The sequence below is a fragment of the Castanea sativa genome, chromosome 12 (genome assembly GCF_040712315.1).
Source record: "Castanea sativa cultivar Marrone di Chiusa Pesio chromosome 12, ASM4071231v1".
NCBI lineage: Eukaryota > Viridiplantae > Streptophyta > Magnoliopsida > Fagales > Fagaceae > Castanea > Castanea sativa.
The window spans coordinates 8,940,275-8,953,994 of NC_134024.1; the positions used below are offsets into that span (position 1 = coordinate 8,940,275).

Below are 13,720 nucleotides of genomic sequence, written 5' to 3' on the forward strand. Positions count from 1 at the left end.
TATCTCCCCCTTCCCTTTTTCCCTCCTCTCTTATTTATATTCCTTGCCCCTACTATCTCAGCCGACACCTCTCATCTAATCAACCCCATTTACTGACACTTGTCCATTTCCTTGTAGTCGGTAATGGAGAAAAGCTCTTGCTCTGTGCCTTGTACTGTTTAGATCATTTTCACATTAATGCAACGGATAAAGCTGGTACTCCCTATTCAATGCGGCCAGAAAGCCTGGTGCAAAACATTCATTGCAACGTTCATAGTTATCTATCCCAACCCAGATATTTGCAATATCCCCCATACATCACCAATCTACCTTTCGTACTTTTTCGGACCATCCCACTTCATCCTTGGGCCGTTGACTTTTATTCTCCTCTATTCCTTACGCTTCCTAGTATGTCTTCGGGTCTTTAGGTCTTCGGGTCCTCGGGTCCTCACAATAGCCCCTTAAAACTTGGGCTATTAACCACGAATTAATAGCCAAGTTTTAACTCCTCGGGTACACTTCTTACGTGCATTTTTCTTTGACATGTACAAACGTCTTTTCGTTGCCTGTGACACGCTCCTGACGCCTCGTAGTCCACGATGGATCATTTATGGTGTCAGGCGGTTCCCTATCTCCACACGTTCTACGGCTGGATTAACTTCGTACGGTTTAGATTGCTCTCTCATTTATGAGCGGGAAAATTACCGCGCCTTTTTTTACCCTTATAAAAGCAAAACTTGGGGCTGGCTGAGGTTCATTTTGGCGTTTTGAAGGATTAAAGGAAAAGGACCTCCCGAGGAGCATTTTTAAGCATTCTTCAGAGGTGTGTCAGTTCTCCTATTACTTCTCCTTCATTGTTTATTTTTTTCTCTTTTTGTCATAAAGTTTAATGGGTAGATATGCTAAATTAGTGAAAACGGATGAGGCAAAGGCCGCTTTTAAGGCTCGATATAGGATTCCTGACGATGTAGATATTCAATATTGTGAAGAGGGAGATTGGCTAGTTTTACCTCGGCCACCCGAGTCAGTTTTAATTCCCATGATCGCTTTTATCGAAGGCGGAATGGAAATTCCCATGGGTAGGGTGACCCAGGATTTTCTTATAAACTATAGACTTACCTCAGCCTAATATTCCCCCCAATGTCCTTAGGATCTTAAGATGTGTAGATGCCCTAAATCGTAAAATAGGGACTAACTTAACTTGGCATGATGTAAACTAGGTGTACAATTGCCAAAAAGGGGAAAAAACCAAATACTACATGAAGTGTAGGGTCCCAACCGTTAGGCTGATCTCCTGCTTTCCTGACTCAAGCAAAGGCATGGACGAGGATTACCTCATCATCTCGGGGAATTGGCATGACAGATTACACTGCCCTACCCAAGATGGGGTGCCAAGTAGGGTTCCCGAGGACCAACGTGATACTCAAGAATATCAATTGTCTTCTTTTATAATCTAATATTGATTAACTCTTCCTAACAATTTTTATCCCTTACTGCAGACGACTATCACACCGCTCCAAACAAATCCTTTGTAAACCGTCAGGATCTGAACATAATTCTTCGGTTGGAAATATTTTTGCATAGGGACGGGCAACTTAAAGCAGCCCACGTCATTCTTGGCTACACCCCTTCCACCAAACGTTTTCAAAGTCCAAAAAACGTAATCCGGGCTAGGGATCTTTGTTTAGCTCGAATTGACGTAGTGGTGCCTGGCTTCTTACTACCTACGCCCCCTCCAGCAGGAACACAGGACGCACAACTCCCAGCCCCTCTCTTAGCCAGACTACTTTACTCCCAAGAGCAATCCACTGATCTTGCGAACGAGGAAAAAACTTCAGCTTCCGAGCTGAGTCGTCCTAAGGTGACGGATAAGGACTTTGAAGTTTTTTATCGTGAAGACGCCCCCCACGACTCATAACTTCCTTCAACAAGTAACATGGGCTTCCAAGAGAAAGAACCTGATTTCCTGGCTTTGCTACAAGCCCATGCCGGCAGTTCTTCTCCTGTTGTGACCCTACCTCCTCGTCCCATCACCCTAGCAGTGACACGTACCCCTCCCCCCGAGGCCGTGGACAAGAAAAGGAAAAGGGGTCAAGGTGGCAAGAATATCATAGAAATCGAGGAAGGAGAGAACCCCGACCTCCATTCTAAGGATACTCGGGCGGGAAAAAACCACTCCAAAAGCCCGCTCATACTGGGTCTTCCAAGGAAACCAGTGGTGATCAATCAAGGAAAGCATCCGTTTGGCGCCCCAGCTTTACCTTAAGCTCAGGCAGCCCCGTACTTGATGATGCCAATCTAAGAGATCCGAAAAAAGGGAGCTCAAGTTTGGTGGCTGAGTGTTTGGAAAAGGCCTTATGCCTTCCCGAGGACATGGCTGAGCTGTGGTCTTTCCGCAAAAGAGAAGTCTTCCTGTCTTTAAAACAAGACTTGGCTAAGGTATCTTTCATAATTCTACATCATCTTATCTTTATTACTATTAAAAGCGTTACTCATATGACTTTCGTAATTGATGTACATTATAGGCTGTCTAGGCTTCTTTCATGGCTGAGGAATGGGTGGATCATTCCTTAGACTTAGCCAGAAAAGTTGAGAACAACGCCAAAGTCGTTGTGAGGGCTCAAAATGAAGCATAACAGAATCTGAAGGAAACCCTCATTCGACTGGCCGAAGTGGAAAAAGCTCACAAGAATGCAGAATCTGCCTTGCAAAGCTATGAGTCACAGGCAAATATTGCCCTTGAAGCCCAGAAACAAGCCCGAAACCGACTAGCCCTCACTGTGGTGGAGCTTCAATAGGTGCAAAAGGAATTAGCATCTAAGGAGCAGGAAAAAGCTGATGCCGAGCAAGCAGCATATGATGCCGGTATGAAGAAAGCTGCTTACAGCCTCACAGCTCAACTCAAAGGTGTCGCCCGTGCATTCTGTCTGGAAGTTTGGGGTCGAGCCTTAGATGCTGCTGGAGTATCCACCGAATCTGAGCTCTGAAATCCAGACAGCATGTATTACCCCTCTGCTTTACAGCTGGCACCTGCTCCTCCCAAACCAACGAGTGACTCCAGTTCCATTCCTCCCTCATCTACAACCACTCCGGATCCAGAACCTTCCTCTGTTCACTCCAAAGACAAAGAAATAGCTGAGAACCCTTCTCCTAACACCGAATTGGTAAACGTAGAAAATGAAGCTAATAGGAAGGAGGTGGGTCAGACAAAAAAGAAGAAAGAGAAGCAACCAGAGAAAAAGAACACTAAAGAAAAACAAACAAACACTTGACATATGAGCTCAAGAGTTTGTTAAAAGTTGTTTAGAATTTGGTGCTGTTGCTTTTCTCTCTTTTTTTTTTTTTTTTTTTTTTTTTTTTTTTTTTTTTGTTAAACTGATTTCAAGGAATTAATAGTAGTGCCAATGGTGCATATTGTTTATTGTCAACATATCGCGATGTTCAAATATTAAATTTTTGTTTTTGCTCATTGTCGATTACAATTCTTTACTACTAAAATGATAACTTTTCATATACACATAAAACACAACACGATCATCAACTTTGCAACGTAAGCCAGAATAATACCTATGGTACACATTTTTGTTACCTTGACACTGGGAATGCCTTATGTATGGTGTTAATTTCTCCTAATCTTACGGCCCGAGAAGCCGGATAAGGATTAAGCTTGGTTCCAGATTTTTTTTTTACGGTGTTAATTTTTCTTGAACTTGTGACCCGAGGAGCCGAACAAGAACTAAGATCAGTTTAACACTTGGCTTTTCCTTAAGGTGTTAATTTTTCTTAGACTTGTGGCTCGAGGAGCCGGACTAGAACTAAGATCAGTTTAACACTTGGATTTTCCTTAGGGTGTTAATTTTTCTTAGACTTGTGGCCCGAGGAGTCGGACAAGAGCTAAGATTAGTTTAACACTTGAATTTTCCTTAGGGTGTTAATTTTTCTTAGACTTGTGGCCCGAGGAGCCGGACAAAAGCTAAGATCAGTTTAACACTTGGATTTTCCTTAGGGTGTTAATTTTTCTTAGAGTTATGGCCCGAGGAACCGAACAAGAGCTAAGATCAGTTTAACACTTGGATTTTCCTTAGGGTGTTAATTTTTCTTAGACTTGTGGCTCGAGGAGTCGGACAAGAACTAAGATCAGTTTAACACTTAGATTTTCCTTAGGGTGTTAATTTTTCTTAGACTTATGGTCCGAGGAGCCGGACAAGAGCTAAGATCAGTTTAACACTTGGAAATAAGTTATTTCAATAAAGAAGCATAGACTGATAAAACAAAACAGGCCTACAACTTGTACAAAAGAAGGCTCTTCCTTTAATAGTAATAACGTCGTAAGTTGCTTACATTCCAGGGGCGATAGACTACTTTTCCATCTAAATCTTCTAAACGATAGGCCCCCACACCTACTACAAACATAATTCTATATGGTCCTTCCCAATTGGGCCCTAAATTACCCCAGGCAGGATTCTTTGCTGTCCCCACCACTTTTCTCAAAACCAAATCTCCTGGTACTAAAGGTCTCGGCTTCACTCCTTTATCATATGTTTGCTTGAGTTTCTGTTGGTAGCTGCCCATCTTCACACTGGCTACTTCTCTCCTTTCTTCAATAGTATTTAAACTATCGCATAGCATCTCATGATTGCTCTCAACATTATATTGATCAGATCTCAAGGTGGGGAAGCCTGACTCCAACGGGATTACCGCCTCCATTCCATATGTCATTGAAAAGGGTGTCTCGCCCGTTGATCTTTGGGGGGTAGTACGATAAGTCCACAACACATGAGGCAACTCCTCTACCCATCTTCCTTTAGCATCGTCTAATCGCTTCTTTAACCCCGCCAAAATGACCTTGTTTGTAGCCTCAGCTTGACCGTTTCCTTGAGGGTAGGCCCGTGTTGAGTATCCATTCCTTATTCCCAGATCCCCACAATACCTACGAAAAGCCTTGCTGTTAAACTGAAGTCCATGTCGGAAATCAGAGTATGCGGGACTCCAAAGCGAGTTACAATATTCTTCCAAATAAACTTCTTAGCATCTGCATCCCTGATGTTAGCTAGTGGTTCGGCTTCCACCCACTTAGTAAAATAATCCGTGCCGACGAGGAGCCATCTTCTATTACCAGTTGCCCGAGGAAAAGGTACGACGATATCCAAGCCCCACTTAGTAAAAGGCCATGGACTAGATAATGGATTTAAGACTCCCCCTGGTTGATGAATGTTTGGTGCAAACCTTTGACATTGGTCACACTTTCTTGCATACTCCTGGGAGGCCTTCTGCATATTTGGCCACCAATACCCTTGAGTCATGGCCCTGTGGGCTAACGATCTTCCCCCAGTATGACTTCCACATATTCCCTCATGCAACTCTTCCAATAAAGGCTCAAAAACTTCAGGATGCACGCAGAGCAGATATAGCCCCGAGTAAGAACGTTTGTACAACTTATGCTCCTCAGAAAGCCAGTAACGGGGGGCACTTCTTCGTACCTTCTCTGCTTCCACTTTGTCCTCGGGTAACATACCATGTTTTAAGAAGGTCACAATCGGATCCATCCAGCTCGAGCCAACGTGAATGTTGTGAACCCCAACTTCCGGGATGGCAGTAAGACTAGAAGTCATCTAATCCTCCACCATCACCGTCCGCAGTAACTTCGAGCCCAAGGATGTGGCTAACATGGCCAACGAATCGGCATAAGCATTCTGCCCTCTTGGAATTTGTCTTACTTTGAAACTTTTAAACATGCCTAACACCCCTTTGACTCGGTTGAGATATTTTTTCATTCTTTCGTCTCTTGCCTCAAATTCTCCGTTAACTTGTCCGACAATTAATCTGGAATCACAATAGAGTTCAATTATTTCTCCTCCCAGATGCCTAACCATTTGAGCGCCTGCCAGGAGAGCTTCATACTCGGCCTCATTATTAGTGGCTACAAACCCTAGCCGTAATGACTTTTCCATGACTAATTTCTCTGGGGTGATCAACACAATTCCAATCCCTGCTCCCTTTCGGTTAAATGCCCCATCCGTTTAAACTTCCCAAAGGAGGACACTCCCAGGCCCAATAGACATCACAGCTAGCATAACATCTTCCTGCCTAATGCCACCCTCGGTAAATTCATCCACGAAATCAGCAAGAACCTGTCCTTTAATAGCTGTCTGGGGCATATACTTAACATCATAAGCTCCAAGCTTTGTTCCTCACTTAGCCACGCGACCAGTGTAATCTGACTTCCTCATGAAAGCTTGCAAAGGCAATTGGGTAAGTACCACTACCGTATGGGCTTGAAAATAATGGGGAAGCTTCCTTGTTGCATGTATGATGGCTAGAATAGCCTTTTCCAAAGGTAAATACCACTTCTCGGCCTCTTGTAAAGATTTACTAATGTAATACACCGATTTTTGAATTCCATCATCATTCCGTACTAGGACAAGACTTACATCATAATTTGTAACTGCCAAATAGGTATACAACACCTCTTCCTTCTCCGGCCATGATAGTATTGGCAGATTCGCCAAATATTGCTTCAAGTCCTCAAAAGCCAAATTACACTCATCCGTCCATTGAAAATCTCTCCATTTATGCAAAAGGTGATAAAAAGGTCGACACATGTCTGCAGATCGCAAGATAAACCGATTCAATGCCTTAAACATACCAGTCAGCTTTTGTACCTCCTTAGGATTCCGAGGAGGATGCAACCCCAAGATAACCTTAATCTGGTCAGGATTAACTTCAATTCCCCGATGCGTTGTCATATACCCAAGAAACTTTCCCGAACTTGCTCCAAAAGAACACTTGGAAGCATTCAAACGCAATATATACCTCCTAAGGACTGAGAAGGTTTCTTGCAAGTCCCTCAAATGGTCCCCTACTCTCTTACTTTTAATTACCATGTCATCAATATATGCTTCCATATTATGCCCCAACTGCAATTCAAACATTCTAGTCACCATTCTTTGATAAGTGGAGCATGCATTCTTAAGACCAAAAGGCATTACTCGATAATGGTAATTGCCATTAGGAGCACAAAAAGCTGTCTTCTCCTGATCACTCAATGACAGAGGTATCTGATGATAACCTTGAAAAGCATCTAGGAAACTCATCCGAAGATGCCCAACAGTTGCATCCACCAATTGAACAATTCTCAGAATAGGGAAAGGGTCCTTTGGACATGCCTTATTCAGATCAGTGAAATTGACACAAACTCTCCACTTTCCGTTCTTCTTTTTAACCACAACAGTGTTAGCAAGCCACTCAGGATAAAAGATTTCCTTGATTGCCCCAGCTTGCTTTAACTTATAAACCTCCTCTTTTACTGCCTCGGCATGCTCTTGGGACGTACATTAAGGAGGCTGCTTACGGGGCACTGCGTCGGGACTAACATTCAAATGGTGACAAATGAACTCTGGATCAATTCCCGGGACATCATAGGTCGTCCATGCAAAAACATCAATGTTATCCTTTAAGAACTTAACTAATTCCTTCTTTTCCGATACTGATAATTGGGATCCCACCTGAAAATATCTCTCCTTATCCTCTCCTATAAATATGTTATCCAGTTCTTCAGTGGAACCTCCATCCACATCGATACCCATCCCCCGAGCAGATTTCTTTAATTGCTATAAAGTTTTCAGAGTTGCCCCCGTTGCTGAACCTTCCCCTGTCCTAACACTTGCAGACATCAGACATTGCCTGGCTACCGACTGACTGCCGTGTCATACTCCCACCCTTCCTCGGATAGGATATTTCACCATTACGTGCAAAGTTGAATAAACTGCCCCCATTGCATGGAGCCAGGGCCTAGCCAAAATGGCCGTGTAAGGTGAATACGCCCTGACTACTATGAAGTTAACCTGGACTTCTGCATCCTCAACCTGTATAGGTAGCCTAATCATCCCCCACGGAATCACTGGTTTCCCATCAAAGCCTACTAACGGAGAATCATACTTCTCCAAATCCTCATCTTTCAACTTTAAACCATTAAACAAGTCGGGATACATAATTTCCGCTCCACTTCCATCATCCACCAAGACTCGTTTCACGTTATATCCCCCGATACGAATAGTTACTACCAATGCATCATCATGGGGTTGACATGTTCCCTCCTTATCTTCCTCAGAAAAACCCAACACTAGCGTTGCCGAGAACCTCATCCTTTTAGCCAGTTGATTGCTTCCCTCCATGACTTCATTCCCAAAACTACTATGCACGGATATGATCCGAGAAGGATCCTCGGCTCCTCTTCTCGGTTGCGCCAAAATGACGTTAATGGTGCCTAATGCTGGCCGAGGAATATTTTCACGATACATTCTCGTACCTTGATGTCCAACTTGCCTGTCCGGCCTAGACAAGAAATGATTGAGCTTTCCCATCTTGGCCAATTGGTTCAAATGGTCACGCAACGTCCGACACTCTTCTGTGGTATGTCCCTTCTCTTGATGATAATGACAATGAAGACTTTGATTCCTCAAGGATGCATCTCCACTCATCTTGTTAGGTTGTCTAAAGTATGGTTCGTCTCATATTTTCTCCAATATTTGATGTATAGGTTCCTTGAACAGTGAATTAACCAAAGGAGTTTCAGCTGGCAATGGACAACTTGGAAAATCTCGCCTAGGCCGACTGCCTTGATACCCCATTCCCCGAAGATCTTTCTTCTCCGGAAATAGCTTTGCTTTACCCTTGCTTTGAATCTGGTCCTCCTCAACCTGTTTATACTTGTCTATACGATCCATAAGCTGGCGCATGTCTACAGCTGCTTTCATTGTCAAGGACTTCCTCAATTCGTGCTCCATAGGGAGCCCCACCTTAAAAGTTCTTACAGCCACATTTTCAACATCTCCATCAATTTCATTATACATTTCCCAATACCTATCAGAATAAGTTTTGAGTGTTTCTCCTTCCCTCATTGCCATAGATAGTAATGCATCTAAGGGCTTTAGGACCCTACTACATGTTATGAACCTCCCCCCGAATGCCCTCGTCAACTCTTCAAAGGACTTTAGGGAACCTTCCTCCAAAGCATCAAACCATCGCATGGCCACTAGTCCCAAACTGGAAGGACAAACTTTACACATCAACGCTTCATTATTCGAATAAACTGCCATCTTTTGATTAAAATGACTGACGTATTCTACAGGATCAGTCATGCCATTATAAATGGTAAATATAGGTTGAGAAAATCTATGGGGGAGTTTTGCCTTATTTATCCAGGCCACGAAAGGGGATTTAGAGATTTGCCTCAAGGCTTCACCCATTGCATCATTCCCCTCACCTTGATATGACCCATCCTCACCTCGCGTCTCCTCCCCCCTCTTTGCATTGCCACCAGAAAAAGTAATCAAACGGGACTCACTGGGAAGAGACTTAGATGCTTGATGATCATTTCCTCCTCGTTTTTCCTCGGAGCTATCACTGGACGAGTAAGATGGGCTCCTCCTACCATGCTTCCTACGATCTAAGCATTTGCACAGATAATCTATCTCTGATTGCATTTGCTGTAACACATCATCACGAGACATTTGCCTCTCAGTCTGTGATCATCGTCCAGCCACTCGATCACTACGATACGATTCTACCACCACACTTGGGGTGTGTTGCTTTCCATCCCCACGTTGCATGTTTATAGCTGGGTTTCCCCTTTGGGAACCTACTGATTCTTCCCTTTCCTGATTCACCTCCGCCATTCACCTTCAAACTAGAACGTCCCACTTTATTGTTCCCACAAACAGCGCCAATTGTAAGGACTAAAAATCATGCACAAGCCCAACAATAATAGCGTTTAATAATTTAAGGCCCAAAAAATGAATTTGTAGAGAGGGTATCAACAACAAAGTTCATTGTGTTGTGATTATCTCCCCCTTCTTCTTTTCCTTCCTCTCTTATTTATACTCCTTGCCCCTACTATCTCAGCCCTACACCTCTCATCTAATCAACCCCATTTACTGACACTTATCCATTCCCTTGTAGTCGGTAATGGAGAAAAGCTCTTGCTCTGTGTTTTGTACTGTTCAGGTAATTTCCACATTAATGCAACGGATAAAGCTGGTACTCCCTATTCAATGCGACCAGAAAGCCTGGTGCAAAACATTCAATGCAACGTTCATAGTTATCTATCTCAACCCAGATATTTGCAATATCCCCCATACATTACCAATCTACCTTTCGTACTTTTCCGGACCATCCCACTTCATCCTTGGGCCCTTGACTTTTCTTCTCCTCTATTCCTTACGCTTCCCAGTATGTCTTTGGGTCTTTAGGTCTTCGGGTCCTCGGGTCCTCATAAAAAGAATATTACCTCATAAAGCCAAAAAGCAGAGAGTAGAGATCAGAGGGCGAGGGCGAGACCGAGAAGGAAAAAAGAAAAAAAATACCATGTGTAATGTAGGCACAGACCCAAACACAAACACAAACTCACCCCTTTTGCTTTTCTAGTTCAACAAAATTCTGGAAAGCAAGCAGATATGTCCTCCTCCACCAACACGATTTCGATTCACAGACCTGAACTCTTCAGGTTTCCCTACGATGCCATGTGTTTGAACACTTCAAAGTTCAGATGCCAAGAGAGTGAGGCAGAGAGAGCGAGGGATATTCAAAGAGAGTGAGCTTGAGTTGAGTGAGGCAGAGAGGCAGAGAGCTTGAGACCGTGAGAGTGAGGCAGAGAGGCAGTGAGATGAGAGTGTGAGAGTGTTTAGGAGTTAGGACTTTAGTCTTTAGGGGTAGTTTTTAGGTTCTACGCCAAAACGACGTAGTTTTAGGCTAGGAAAAGGACGAAAAATCCCAACCGATCAGTAACCTATTCGACCATGACAGTTCCCGGTTATCCGATTGAACCGGCCGGTTTTCAAATTTTCTCGATTTTTAAGCTATTTCTAGTTTTTGCCCATAACCAGACCGGATTAAAGGCCAATTCCCGGTCAGTCTGGTCCGGTTTTTGAAACCATGGTTATAACACCTATTACAACGACATTAGTTGTTATTGTAATTGCATTGACTTTTTTGTCGTTACAATAACACCTATTACAACGACATTAGTTGTTATTGTAATTATAATTGTATTAAGTCTTTTTTCTTGTAGTGCCATTCGGACAAAATGTCACAACCCAAAAAAAAAAATAATAATAAATAAATAAAAGAGAGAGAGAGCAAGAACAAAAAACAAACTATTCTATTTTTGCTGAATCCGAACCAGTAGAACAGTAAAGAACGCATCCTGCTTATTTGATCAACTCTAAACCTAATCCAAATGGAAACGATGCCTATAAAAACGGCATGCGTGCTACACTCCAACTCGCTAAGCTTGAGTTCTATCATCTAGGTCATCATCAATCTCTCAAATAAGGTTCTCATAGTATAGTATAGTAGCTAGAGATCATTGGCCATTTGAGTTGATCTAAGCTCATGACTGATAATCAACAGGGCCGGCCTTAGGCTTAGGCCAATTAGGCCATTGCCTAGGGCCCCCTTACTAGAGAAGGCCCCAAATTTGGGGGAATTATTTATTTATTTTTTATATATAAATATTTTTGGGAAATATTAAAACATTTTGGTTTAAATTTTTTTTCACTATTAAGTAGGCTCAAAGAATTAAGTAATGCTAGAGATAGAGATAAAAACAAATTTAAATAAATAGGTCTTATAAACAGACGTGTTACTTATTACAAGTAATTCAAATAGGAAAATATTAAAAATACTATAAATTTTACTACATAAATTTTATTTATTTAATTATTTTTATACAAGATAAAAATTCTACTGTAGCATAATCTAAGTGTATATGTATGCGAAACTCTCTTCTAGAAACTTAAATCTCGGCCACACCCCACAAAAACTTATACTTATGAAGTGATCACTGCACCAAGGGTACGTGGTGGTCTCCATAACTTATATAATTTGATGTAACAATGATTATGATAGATGGATTTCAACAAACTATTGAATGCGTTTTTGAATGAATATTTGTGATTGGTGATATATTTTTGTAATTCTCATGTTGTAAATTTTATAATATTTCTAGTACTTTTGTAAGCCTCATATCATTGATCATATTCATTACAACACCAGTTTGTAGTAAAAATTTGTTATAATTTTAGCATTTTCTAAAAAAAAATTCATATTAAAAAGTAAAAAGAATGGATTTAAAAAAAATTATTATATAAAATGTTAGTTAAATATTATTTAAGTGATAACATAATAGCCCCATTTGAAGATTTCGCCTTAGGCCTCTAAAACGCTTAGGCTGGCCCTGATAATCGCTAACAATTTTATTGGGCTTTACAAAATCACCCCAACTTAATTATCTAATTCATACAATTTGGGTTAAGTTAGTCTTCATATAATTATAGATTTTGATAATTCAATAGTTGGAGAACGAGAGATTTAAAACTTGAATGTATTGTTCAAAACACCAAAAAATATTAGTTGAGTTATAAAACTCTTAACTTATTGGATTGTATTTAAAAAAAATTCAATTAAAAAATGTTACATTGAGAAGAAAAATATTCCAAATCCAATCCAAGTGAATCCAACTCATACAAACCCTATTAACCAAATAAAACCCCGACTCTATTGCATAGATACACTGATACACAAGCACTGTAGACGTTGCCTGTGCTGACAAAGCTCAAATATTGAAAAGTAATAACCCAGCAGATATCACGTTGGCTATTATTTTAGTTGAATTTTTATTTAAAAATAGACGTTAATAACAACTTTCAATTAAAAAATAAAGATTATTGCTAATCAACTATACTATTACTAGTTTATAAAAAAAAAAAAAAAACTATACTATTACTAACTGCCCACTACAGACTACCAATCTTTCAACGAAATTCAACATATATAACCACAAGGAACTCCAACTCAACCTAACTATATGAGTAACGAATGACAATCCTAAAATATTTCACAATATTTTTCACAATTGTTGAATTAGTATACTAATATCATTTTTTTTTATGTATCAATAACAATCTGTCATATTACGCAGTACTATCTAGCCTATTTGAAAAACTTACTTTTACAATTTACAGTCTATCATGTCAAAGTTATAAGGCGAGTTTTTATGGTATGCTTTCGATTCCTAACCTTGTCATCTCTATATATGTGGAATGATCCTTTAGTAATTAGTTGACTTGAGGCAATGCCGAGATGCTAGGCAGAGAAAGATGATGCTCTCATGTCATGTGGGGTGTATGGGTAGTCGAATTTCAATGTTGTAGAGGGCTTGGTTCAGTTGGTTGTATATCACATGGTCTGTGGTGCTCGGTTGGAATTTCAATACCTACGACGTCTAGAAATCAATGATTCAATCCCAAAAATGTGGCTCAAATATCGTATTAAAACTTCAAACTTTCCATATAAGAGATTGTTTTAAGTCAAATGGCATTTAAAAAAAAAAAAAAAAAAACTCCTGGAACTAGGGAAGAAACAACGTGAAAATAAGAAAATCAATTATCGTGGTGAAGATCAAAAACTCAGATTTTAGTCTACACAGCTATTGTCCGTTTTGCAACCGAATATTAAAAGCTAATTTTTTTCCTTAAGGTTCTCTTGCTTCACTTCCTGGCCAGCATTAAAAGATTACAACAAGCATTCAACGTAACGAGGAGGAAATCCAACGCAACCTAACCATACATGGACACCTAAGACCTAAGTACTATATAAGCTTAGCCTCTGCATATATCTGGCTCTCAGAGACAGTAGAGTGAGCAAAATTTCACAACAGATAGCTTGATCAGTAGGGCTTAAG

General features: G+C 40.9%; 1 protein-coding gene across 1 annotated transcript; it reads right to left on the reverse strand.

Moving 5' to 3' along the window:
- Positions 1-8,489: 8,489 nt before the first annotated feature.
- Positions 8,490-9,491, reverse strand: LOC142620136 (uncharacterized). The gene has a single exon (XM_075793553.1). The coding sequence runs from the start codon at positions 9,489-9,491 to the stop codon at positions 8,490-8,492; it is 1,002 nt and encodes a 333-aa protein (XP_075649668.1).
- Positions 9,492-13,720: the final 4,229 nt, after the last annotated feature.

Excerpts from the sequence above, each read along its gene's own strand:
- LOC142620136 (XM_075793553.1), bottom strand. The coding sequence starts at position 9,491 with ATGTCTCGTGATGATGTGTTACAGCAAATGCAATCAGAGATAGATTAT.